The sequence below is a fragment of the Acanthochromis polyacanthus genome, chromosome 3, assembly GCF_021347895.1.
Source record: "Acanthochromis polyacanthus isolate Apoly-LR-REF ecotype Palm Island chromosome 3, KAUST_Apoly_ChrSc, whole genome shotgun sequence".
Classification (NCBI taxonomy): Eukaryota; Metazoa; Chordata; class Actinopteri; family Pomacentridae; genus Acanthochromis; species Acanthochromis polyacanthus.
The window spans coordinates 29,741,578-29,754,207 of record NC_067115.1 but is presented as its reverse complement, the minus strand read 5'-3'; the positions used below and the strand labels follow the sequence as shown (position 1 = coordinate 29,754,207).

Here is a 12,630-nt window from a genome sequence, read left to right as displayed (position 1 = left end):
CAAGGCGACAGTGCTAACCACCGAGCCGCTGTGCAGCCCTGAGTCAGACCCACTAAAAGATGAGAACTCTCTGAGCCTAAACAACCATATGAGCAGCTCTGAGTCCCAAACGTGACACTAATACAATGAAAAGGGCTGTACTTGCTGCAAACAAATCCCAAAGCTGTCCCTCTCAAAGGAAAATACAAACACAGACTACATTAAATGTCAGCGTAGTCTGGACCAGTGGTTCTCAACCCTGTTCCTCAGGACCCCATGTCCTGCATGTTTTAGATGTTTCCCTCTTCCAACACACCTGACTCAAATGATCAGCTCGTCATCAGGCTTCTGCAGAGGCTTGCTGACGAGCTGATCATTTGAATCAGGTGTGTTGGAGCAGGGAAGCATCTAAAACATGCAGGACATGGGGTCCTGAGGAACAGGGTTGAGAACCACTGGTCTAGACTACGCTGCAACTAACAGTTGTTTTCAATAATAATTAATCAAATAATGAAAATAATTGTTTTCACATAATGATTTGTCTGTAGAATACAGTGAGAAAATAATTTCTGTTGCTGAAGGTTTTAAATGTTGATTAAAAATTGCTGCATGCACACTATAGCTGGAGATTATTTACAGAGATCCTGTTCCCAGATAAACGTGGTTATAAAGTGGCTTAATACATCATCATTGTCAGTCATCGTCATGGCGACTGATGCAACTGACTGCAGGGAAACTGTGAATTTTCTAAAAGGTAAAACTAAAAAATAGCAAATCCCCACATTTGACAAGCTGGATAGACATGGCTGTCATTTTTCTTTCATATCAGTCCTGAACAATTGAACAGTGATCAAATCAATCACACTCATTTCTTCCGTCTTGTCTTTCAGATGTACTGCTCTGGTCAATACTTTCAATAATTCCTGCATTAAGGACTTCATGCGCCTGCTGAGATCTGTGTCCCAACCTGATGACCTCTGCAGCTCATTCCCAGGACTAGATAAGTATCTGCTGATGACTGTGGCCTAAAAAGTTGTGACGCCTACACACGGGTTGATGGAATTGCACAGATCTCACGAACCACACAGATAGCATCTTTCCCAGAGAGAAAAGTGGGAGTATGAGACACGCAGTGGAATGTCACAGATGAATCAGTTCATGGGAATCTTGTAGAATCATGATTACGTGCTTTCACAACATTATCAAAGTGCCTGGCACTAGCGCTGGACATGCGGCGGATGAGTGTCAACGTCCTTCCACCCACATCGTATCGCTGGCAAGAAACATCATTTGTCTGGGAGGGTGAGGGTTGAGCCTGTCTCATCACCTCAAGACCAGATCATAGGCAGCTGAGAGGGGCTTTCGACTGGAAGATGCTGGTAGGCTTCAACCAAAAGCTCTGCTTCCCACCTGAGATCATATCCACCAATCTGCGACCAGACCTGGTGCTATGGTGAGCTTCTCTTAGGAACGTTTACATCATCGAGCTCACAGTGCCTGGGAGATCTCAGTAGAGGAGGCCTATGAGCGCAAAAAGCTGAGGCATATGGAGCTTGGAGGAAGGTGAGGGTCCGAGCAGTCAAAGTAGACCGCAGAAGGTTTGTAGCCATCTCAATATCAAGGCTTCTCCAGGAGATGGGAGTACATGGGAAGGCCCACTGGTAAGTGATCAAGGACATCTCCAGCTGCATAAAAGGGTCAGTGGCTGTGGATGAAGAGAACAGACTCCACCTGGGTCTTCAAGTGAGTAGATGGCATGTAGGGGGTGAACCTGGGATGCTGGAAGTCACTGCTGAACCCTCTGGAGGCATCGTGGGCCAGTCAGCAAAACACCAAGGAAAGAAGGCGCCCACTTGATAACCCAGAGGATCTCACTCACTTGACCATCCCACAGATTCTTAGTAGGTGTCTCATGTATACAAGAAGGGATACCAACATGTAGTGCTACACGACAGATCCTCATCATCACAGAAAATGGATCTCTTTTCAATTCATTTGATTGTATATGCTTAAATGACAAGCCAGTTACTCTATGATAAAACTGTACTAATTCCTCAAGATCAGTTTGGACAACTTATTTTTTCTCAGCTCCAATAACAGGTTTCCTTCCATGCACCGGTATAATGCTGTGGTGACGCAGCACGAGGAGAGTTTCAGAGTAGCAATCCAGCAGCACACCATAAATTTGTTGTCAAGCATGACTGCAGTTTGTACCATCTGTCACCTGCCTGAACCAAGTCCAAATAAAAACCCTGAGTGTGCACTGTGCTATTTTTGGTAGAACACAGCAGAAACACAGAGCAGGCGCATTCACACCACTCCAAGATTACACAAACCTTTTTATATGTTCTACAATTGTCTTAAAAATATATATATATTTCTGAAGCAGTAAACACAGTGAAAAAGTTATTCTGATAATAGCAATGAAGCCAGTGAGGCACAGCAAAGAGTAATATCTGGTTATAGCCAGCATTTGTCCTCCACATCAGCATGTAGACTGAACAGAAGCCTTCATTCTCCCTTCAACACAAAAAGTGTTTAATCACCTACAGTGCCATGGACAGGTATGTACACAAGGTCCATTGTGTTCATCTGAATAAAATCTTGCACAACCAGCACTGAGCTGTCACAGAAGGCATGTTATCACCTCTTTATTCATTAAACTCTTACTTATAGTCAGCATTATGCTCTTTTTTTTCCTTGGAATTTTATCAGAATTTAAAATCCACTCCATTATTTTGTTTCTCTAATTTTCTACAGTTTTTCAAAGGTTGTAATTTTGCACATACTGTATGAGCATGTGACAAATAAAAATTCCTGAATCTTGAAATCCTCTGAAGTTTTAAAGTTCAGTTCATCTCTGGACACTTATGTTTCTGTACTGACATTTTAAACCCGTTCAGCAGGGAGAGAAGGACCCAGATCCTTGACGTAAATAAAAACAAAATATTCTATTACAAGTAAAATTCCAACAGTCTTAGTACAAAAATATGAGCTGCAAAACATATTGAAAAGGATAAATAACATCCTGTTAATATAGATTAATCGAGCAGGTCGAGGTGGAGCTACCCTTTTGTCCAACCTAGGGGTCCAGCCCCCACTAAAGTTCATTTTTACCACTGAAACCTTCACATTAATACACGTGAACGTACCGTAAAGTGAAACAACGGTTGACCACACTGTCTGTGTAACTTTATACAAGTGTTTTGTCACAGACGGAGTTTGTGTACCTTTGGTCCAAGAAGCTGGCATTCCAACAAGCCGTTGAGGAGAGCTGAATTACGATGTCGCTGTGAACACAAACAGAGAATCACACTACAATGAAAAATGTCCACTGACCAAGTGCAGGGACACTACTGAAGTTAGATTCTTATGTAAAGCATTTAAAAATTGGAAAAATTAAATTCAAAGCCTCTTTTATTGCTGACTTACGTTGTGATGCTGGAGTCCGGGCTGTACATCAGTTTTAACCTCCATGAATTTAACCTTTCATAATTGATTGGGGAGAGGCTTTTGTTGATATTAATCACCCTGAAATCTTCCGGGGCGACAGAACTCTGTAGAGAGGAACACAAACAGAAGAACATAACAGCACTGTGAAAACATGGAGGACTGTCTGCACTCGCTGTGTGTGGCGCAGTTCAGTCTGGATTGTGTCTATTTCTTCAAAGGAGATAAAATAAATGGCCTAAATATTTAGCTGGAGTGTGTGTGTGCTTTACATATTTATCAGTGTACATTCCTGACAATTTGTTTGAAATTTGCCTCAGACAAATGCTCCTCTTACAGTATAGTTTGTGTATAAACATGAACTAATAGAAGCTTAGACTGCAGCGCCCCCCTGTGGCGAAACACTGAAGCTGATTAACTTAGTCTTAACTATTTGATGTAGGGCTGCAGCTGAAACAATTGCTCAAGTTATTCAAGTAATTTGTTTACTAAAATACCTCGAAGCAAAATTTTCTGAATGGAGGCTTCGTTTAATCCACAGCATACTAGAACCCAGGTCAATAACTGGTCCGGACCTAGACGTCATCCAATACGGACCCTGACCTACAATCAGTAAATAATAAGGGGATTTTAAATATTACAGGAGGCTTTTATTTTAGCCAGCGCAGCTTTTCTAGTGTTTACAGCATTTAGCAGATCAGAGGCTGAACTATGAAGGCAGTTTAACAGTCAGACTTTCTTTGTGTGAGTCGACAAAAACTAAAACCTCAGTCAGAGTTAACAGCATCACCAACTAAATACATGTGGGCTTCCCATGGCTTTGAGTTTTAATTAAAAACCCCTGTACCATACTGTATATGTACAATAAACCACAGATGTTCCACCAGGACGGTTATTTCTGTTGCAAAGCACTTCCTCTTTTGATGCTGTAACACGCATACCAAGCGCTATTCGCAACTGTGCTTGGAGTAGGTACACATTTTTGGTATTTGGACTTGTTTAGACGCTTAATTTCCCCCGTGTGCCACATTGCTCCACATTTAATAACAGAAGCGCTATTCTGTTAACTATGTGACTGCAAAAACAAGATGACAGTAAACAATGAAGGGTTGTCATGACATGTGAAGACAGATTTGAGATAAAGTGATATAAAACAATTAAGGCATCAAGTGACAGTGGGAAAAGAAAAGACATACCTGCTCATTGGAGTACAATAAGAAACTATGGTCTCCTCCACATATGGTTTTGGTCACTGTATACTGTTTGGATTCTAATAAAAAGAGGAAAAATAAAGAGAAATTGAACTTTTGGAAAAAAGCATAAATAAATAATTTTAAACTGCAGTTGTATAAAATGATGCCTGACATCAGAGTATGCAGATGATACAGAATAATGAAGGTTAACAACATACGGTGCCCTTAAAAGCTTATCTTCTTATAATAAACACTCTAAACATGTTTCACAGTCATCCTCTGACAAAAAGAATATTCTCCTATGACTCACACCCACTAGATTGTATTATGAGCGAATACAGTCGCATCACAAGCTGATTCCTGGTAAATCCAATACAAGAAACTGCTGTGCAAATAAGTAAGCAGTAATTATCCTCCTGGATCTTATCGCCGGCTGTTTTGCCAACAGTCTGCAGTCATATTTATAAACCACACACAGCAGAATTGCCACAGGGAAGATATTTCAAAGAACAGGCATGACATAAAGTTGAAACAAAATCTCTGAACGATCACTTCTGCATTCTAGGAAACAGGAAAGAGTGTCCCTCGGTGGCCTAGTAATTATACATAACCACAGCTTAATTCCCTTTGAAGCATTTCTCTCCACATTTACTGCCTGCATCTCCACTGCCCTGTCTTGAAAAGCACAAATGCTAACATGGAAAATAGCAGTCAGGCATCTTTAAAAGGCCATTTAGCTACCATCTTATACAGTCTATCAACTAGTCTCCTGTTTACCTCTTCTGTGGAAATTTCCTGTCATGAAACTGGTCTTGACAGGAAACGGGCTTCTGGCATCCCCCAGTATTCCTGTGCCCAGCTGGCCATGGCTGTTACAACCAAACGCATACACCACGCCAGAGGAAGGCGCGAACGCCAACGTGTGGTGCCTGGTAAAAGGAAAAAGCAAGATTTATAATGCAGGGGTGTATTAACAAACTGCTTTACTAGTTCATCAGCTACACATTTACAATCTAACTGAATTCAGTAACTTTGTGGTCTTCCAATTTTGATTTGTTAATTTGCTTTGTCAGTCAAAGTGTTGAATATATTTTCATTCTTATTACTTTTAATGTCATTATTAATTAGTATTCATTAAAATCTTACGCCATGAGTCAAAAAGACAGGGGCAACAAAGGGAGTCAGCTGCATTCTAACCGGAAACGTTGCAGGACAGGCCTGCTATCTTAACTTTTAACCCTCGTGTTGTTTTAGGGTCAAAAATGGCACAGCCACTACGTTTAACAGCAGGTCTAAATTCAAATTCAATGATTTTTCCTTAAGTGACCCCAACATTAGAAAACGTCAAACATTGTTTACCTCCCACACTGTACTGTATATAGCTTGCCTTTTATGCATATGTTGTAATTCTTAATATAGTCTTGTTTGTATGTACATTTGATTTTATGTATTTTTGTTACTTTAACTGTCAATGCACCGTCCAGTGGCAGCTACTTATATTTTCATCATGCCCTCATGAATGATGACAATAAAGCTGTTCTATTGTGTTCTATTCTATTCTACAAAGACGGTATCACCACCTCTCTCTTTGCTGAAGCCATGAGTGCAGGTTTTAGTTTTCAGTGACCATATATCAGATTTTTTCAGACATCCAAGAGGTAAAACTGGTAAACAAATACTGTGTGCTGCACACACACTGTCCTACAGGCACTAATTAGAGTTTTTCCTTCATATTTTTGCTTTGCATGTATTATTTTATTTTATTTTATTCTTATTACTGTTGTAATTTATAGAGTTTGTGGATTGGAGCAATTATTCAAAACATGTGAGAAGATCAGTATTTTGCTGTTGAATTGCATTGTACAGTATACAGTACACTGTTGTTTCCCTTCAAAAACCCCATTGAACCCTTAGATGCAAGAGTGATTGGACCCTACACTCATTCATAAGTGGGTCAAATTACCTGTATAAGAATCAGTGTGTTTTATGTCATTTTTGTAATTCTGGTTAAGAATAATCATATGTATTATTGTTTATGTTGTATTTTTGTCCACACAAGAATGATTTCATTTTTGAAATGTGTCTATTTTTCACTGTATAACAGATTTTGAACATTTTGGTAATTAAAAAGAAGAATATTACACAGAACAGCAATAGAATAATGTCAACATCCATTTTGTGGACATTTTTATACTCTTCCTCCAGCTGTTGCTGCTCTGCATCCTTCCAAGTTTGTGCACTTCATCACCCCTTGTATTATATTACCAGTGATAAAGAGCTTGGGGTTGTAATACAAATACTACAATTTCATTAAAAGCATAAAAGGTAAAAAAAAATATTGAAATGGAATAATATCAAAAACAGATTTTTCTGAGGAAAAGCTGAAATATGAAATGAATAGTTTTCATTACAAAGATGTTGCAAGACAACATCACAGGGTCTTTTTTGACCCACTTCTGCATCTATGGGTTTAAGCTACTTTCAGCATGTTTCTGATATACAAGTACTCTCTCTTGCAAAAAAAATAATGCTTACACCTCTGCAGTAGCTCTAGCAGCAATAATAGTGATCATAAACCTCTATTTAGTAAAGAAAACGGTTATAATATGTGTGATGTAATAAAATGTGTGGTGTCCACCGATTAAATAGTCTTTCTTTTCTTTTTTTCAGTGCACACAACGGACAGCAAGTAAAGCATGAGGAGATTATCACTGTATTTGACAAAAAAAGTGTGTTGGATCCACCTTTGAGCTTTAAGGCACCTTGGAATCGTTCAATTTTATTTCATTTATGAGAGGTGTTTCCAGTCTCTCAACAAGTAAATGGGTGTGTGGACAACGCACTAAAACTATAGTATTTTTGTTGCTATGTTCCGACACACAGCAGCATCACTAACTACGACCTCCTAGAGCTAAATCAGCAGCGTTCTGACAGTCACAACAAAGATTAAACTCACAAACATAGAGTTCACTGCAAGACCGTTTCATAGTTTTAGGAACAGACTGTCCAGACGTATTTTTGGAACAGACAGTACCTGCCACAGGCGATCTGGGACACCTCAGTACCCATGAGCTCCAGTACTCGTCTCGGTAAAAGTTCATTATTGGTGGAGCCGTGACCCAGCTGACCCCATGAGCCGTCACCAAATGTAAACAAGCCGCCATCCTGCCAGAGAGAGACACCACATTGCTGACGCTTTTGTTGTTATTCAAGACAGAAATTCTTAGCATAGCTTTGCAGTAAGTCAAAATAATACAGTCTTGTCATGGACCACACCTAAAGCACGCATTATTTGGTGGATTAAAATGAGACAGGGTTAGGCTGTGTGGCTGGAAGAACATTTCTTTTTTTTCTTTGTGCAATAACAGCGTATAGAGTAATACAATACATCATTATCTGATGGCTTACTGGGCACCAACTAAACAAACTGAGCTGTTGAACATGTTGTGTGAGGACTGCAGCACTGTTCATACCTTTGTGAGTGCTGCTGTATGTTCGTCTCCGCAGCTGATGTAAACAACTTTTTGAGATCTCAAAAATTTGATGTGGCATGGGACGGCACGATCTGAGCAAGGAAACAGCAAGCAAACAAGTTCACACTGTTCTACTTCTGTTTGTGAATTCAGCATGAAAGTGGCAATCCAACGATAAGTTTACTCTTTAATAGGAATCTTCTAATTGTGCCAAGTAAAAACTTAGAACAGAACACCAAACAGCACCAAATGTTTCCACAGAGGACTTTAACCTTAAATGACAAACCGTGTCGTCCTGTTCTACAACAAAGCAGGCAGAACATCGGGCAAGCACGATACTTTTGTACCACAGAGACTTCCTCATACATTCCAGTCAGTATTCGGACACCAGTTTCTTTCTTCTGCATTTGCCACATTGTACTTCTGCAAACCACACATTTCTCTGCTCAGTTTCAATGCTATAAAGACATGTACACGACCAGTGAAAAGCTTGGACACAGCTTCTCATTTAATGTTTTTTATTTCATTTTCATGACTTTTTACACTGTAGATTCTCACTGAAGGCATCAGAACTATAAAAGAACACATGGAATTATGTAGTAAACATACTGTGCCTTGTCAAGATTCATTTGTGGAACTTCTTGCCTTCTTAACAGGGTTGGGACCATCAGTTGTGTTGTGCAGAAGTCACGTTGGTACACAGCTGACAGCCCTATCTGACAAATGTTAGAATCCATATTATGGCAAGAACCAATCAGCTAAATAAAGAGAAACCACAGTCCATCATTACTTTAAGAACTGAAGATCAGTCAGTCCAGAAAATTGCAAAAATTCTGAATGTATCCTCAAGTGCAGTCGCAAAAACCAACAAGTGCTACGACCAAAATGGTTCACATGAGGACCGCCCCAGGAAAGAAAGACCAAGAGTCACCCCTGCTGCTGAGGAGACGTTCATCCCAGTCACCAGCCTCAGAAATGGAAAGTTAACAGCAGTTCAGATTAGAATCCAGATAAATGCCACACAGAGTTCTAGCAGCAGACACATCTCTACATCAACTGTTCAGAGGAGACTGACCAATCAGACCTTTATGGTCAAACAGCTGCTAAGAAAGCACTACTAAGGAAAAGCAACAAGCAGAAGAGATTTGTTTGGGACAAGGAACACAAAGAATGGACATTAGACCAGTGGAAATCTGTGCTTTGGTCTGATGAGTCCAAATTTCAGATCTTTGGTTCCACCAGATGCAGAAAAGCTGAATGAATGGTCTCTACATGCATGGTTCCCACCATGAAGCATGGAGGAGGAGGTGTGATGGTGTGGGGGTGCTTTGCTGGTGACACTGCTGGGGATTCATTCCAAACTGAAGGAACACTGAACCAGCATGACTACCACAGCATCCTGCTGCGACATGCCATCCCATCCAGTTTGTGTTTAGCTGGACCATCATTTATTTTTCAACAGGACAATGACCCCAAACACACCTCCAGGCTGTGGAAGGACTATTTGACCAAGAAGGAGAGTGATGGAGTGCTGCATCAGATGACCTGACCTCCACAGTCACCTGACCTAAACCCAATCCAGATGGTTTGGGATGAGATGGACCACAGAGTGAAGACAAAAGGACCAACAAGTGCTCAGCATCTCTGGGAACTCCTTCAAGACTGTTGGAAAACCATTTCAGGTTCTACCTCATGAAGCTCATGGAGAGAATGCCAAGAGTGTGGAAAGCAGTAATCAAAGCAAAGGGTGGCTGCTTTGAAGAATCTAAAATATAAAACATGTTTTGACTTATTTCACCTTTTTGTTTACTGCATAATTCCATATGTGTTCATTCATAGTTTTAATACCTTCAGTGAGAATCTACAATGTAAATAGTCACAAAAATAAAGAAAAACCATCAAATGAGAAGGTGTGTCCAAACTTTAGTACCACTGTATCACGCAGGATAATATGTCTCTTTCAAATGCACATTCTTTCTGACCAGCTAATTGTTACCTTGCTTATCATTGAGACCCAGCTGTCCAGCTCTGTTTTTGCCCCATCCAAATACAGCTCCGGACAAGGAGAGTGCAAAACTGTGGTCTCCCCCAGCAGTTATCTGTGCCAGAGGAATTCCTGCCAGAGACTTCAGAGGATGAGGGGACAGCTTGCTGGGCTCTCCTTTCCCCAGACCGAGCTGACCACTGCTGTTCTGGCCCCAGGTGAAGAGCTCACCATCTAAGTGGAAAAGGACATGCAGAATTTATACATCTATACAGCCTTATGTCCACATCAATAACTGCCAAAACGTACAGGACAAACATTTGTTCTGTAGCATGACAGTGTTTGGATTTTGTACATGTGCTGGTGCTTGAAAGTTTGTGAAGCTTTTTAAATTTTCTGTATTTCTATGTAAATACAGCTTGAAAGTCTTCTTCTAAGGTTTTGGGAAAAGAAACGTGGAAGAACCTGAAGTGAGTAGTTCATGTAAGAAAGCCCACCAACCTTCCAGAGTTGAAGCTGTTCTGTACAAAGAAACGGACTAAAATACCTCCAACCTGATGTGCAAGACTGATCAGCAGTTTCTGGAAACATTTAGCTGCAGTTATCGATACAAAATGGGTGACACCACACAGTAAGAGCAAAAGTCACACTCATTTTCCCCAATAAATACGGTAAATGACCAAATTAGCGATCGACAGATGTGGGTTTTCAGGGTCAGTGCCCATTATTGGTGACCAAGAAAAGCCGACAGTCAATATTTTGTATTAACAGCATGTGACTGCAGAGAACCTGTTATTCATAACTAGGCTTCTTTATGAATAAGGTGACACTGATTGAAATAAGATGCTCTTGCCTGTGATCAACCAGTTTGTCTCCTGCAGTTACATCCGCTGATCTTCTCTATTTTCTTAATTTTTCACTGTTCTGTCATTTTTATTGTCCACTAAGGTTATTATTAAATCATTACTAATTTATGTTTTCCAGATTCTGCTTCAGATTAATCTCCGGCTGCCTTCTAACTTCACCGCTAGCCTGTAGCATCGCCTTAGCTTCAGTGAGAGTAGCTGGTTTACTGGTTTGTGGCAAAACTTGTGTTTCTTGTTCACTTTTTGCTGTGTGAGAGATGTTTCTGAAACCGCAGAGTGATGACAGACAGAGAGAGGAAGCTGAATCAGACTAATGCATATTACTGTCTCATTTGTTCAATTGGTTCTCCTTATTAACTTCAAACTCTGGAATAAAAGGCACACACATTTTGAAGCACCACTATAAATCCATTATTATGTTTCCTGCCCACATCTAAGGCAACAAACATTTTTCCAAATCCAAACACCTCCTCCCTGAAAAACCTGGACAATAATCACCCCGAGGCAAATTTTAAAAAAATGTATCTTTACACCTTAAGAAAATCAAGTTTCCAGGTTGGCAGGCATCTATCTATCATCAATGTGTTTTTTTGTTTTTTTAAAGAAAATCAGAGTATCCCACACTAATCGAATACAAGCAGGGATGAATAACAAATGACAACACAATCTGGATGTGAATTTCATTCTGTGAATATGAGAAGCTTTCTGGTGCCATCTGTTTCAACTGGATGTGGACACAGTTAAGATATGCAGTGCATACAGTGGACAGAAAATTTGTGGGAGGTTTTGTCTTTCACACCTCTAGAAAGTGCGATGCAGTGCTGGTTCCCACACATTACTTGGGAGATGCGATGGTCACACAGTCTCTTGACCAACCTAGAAAAAAGAAAACACAAAACAAAATTAGCTACCGGAAAATTCTACATACAGTGCCATGACAAAGTATTTGCCCCGTTTTTTAAATTCTTATTTTTTTGCATATTTTCCCCACTTTAATGTTGAAGACCATCAAACAAATGTAAATATAAGACAAAGACAATCCAAGTAAACACAAAATGCAGTTTTTAAATGATGATTTTATTTATTAAGGAAAAAAACTATTCAAAGGTACCTGGCTCTGTGTGAAGAAGTAATTGCCCCCTAAACCTAATAACTGGTTGGGCCACCCTCAGCAGCAACAACTGAAACCAAGCGTTTTTTTTTAACTGGCAATTTCTTTGGATTTTTGCATTTTGTCACAGCTTTTGAGATCTTTTGGCTGATTTCATTTAGTCAGACAGGTTACATTTAAGTGATTACCTCCGCCTAGGGCTGGACCCGAATATCCCGAATATCCTGAATATCCCAATATTCCTTCGCTACGGCACTATCCGGATATTAATTTGGTATCTGAATATTCGAGGATGTAGACTATGGTAAGAGGAAGAGCTGATTTAATTTTGGTGGCAATCCGGAAAGGATCCTGGATTCTGGATCACTTTGAATTTTTTAGTATGTTTTAGTATGTGGTCCAAAATAGGACAAAAACATCAAAGGTTAGTATGTCGTCCAACAAATTGGAACAAGGTGTCCAGATAGCTCAACTGGTTAAGAAGGTGCTTCATGAACAGAAATGTGTCAGAGATGCAGGTTCGATTCCAGCTCATGATCCTTTACTGCATGGGTTTCCTGTTTTCCTCTCTATC

The 12,630-nt window shown here is 40.1% G+C and overlaps 1 protein-coding gene across 1 annotated transcript in view; it reads right to left on the bottom strand.

Moving 5' to 3' along the window:
• The window catches only part of herc3 (HECT and RLD domain containing E3 ubiquitin protein ligase 3), a 49,891-nt gene that overhangs the window by 27,896 nt on the left and 9,365 nt on the right, over positions 1 to 12,630 (bottom strand). The window contains exons 4-11 of the mRNA XM_051946191.1: positions 11,745 to 11,821; positions 10,092 to 10,313; positions 8,096 to 8,187; positions 7,657 to 7,787; positions 5,400 to 5,551; positions 4,626 to 4,699; positions 3,412 to 3,536; positions 3,210 to 3,269 (exon numbers count right to left, since the gene is read on the bottom strand). Of these exons, the coding sequence (XP_051802151.1) occupies positions 3,210 to 3,269; positions 3,412 to 3,536; positions 4,626 to 4,699; positions 5,400 to 5,551; positions 7,657 to 7,787; positions 8,096 to 8,187; positions 10,092 to 10,313; positions 11,745 to 11,821 (933 nt within the window). The remainder of the gene's footprint in view (positions 1 to 3,209; positions 3,270 to 3,411; positions 3,537 to 4,625; positions 4,700 to 5,399; positions 5,552 to 7,656; positions 7,788 to 8,095; positions 8,188 to 10,091; positions 10,314 to 11,744; positions 11,822 to 12,630) is intronic.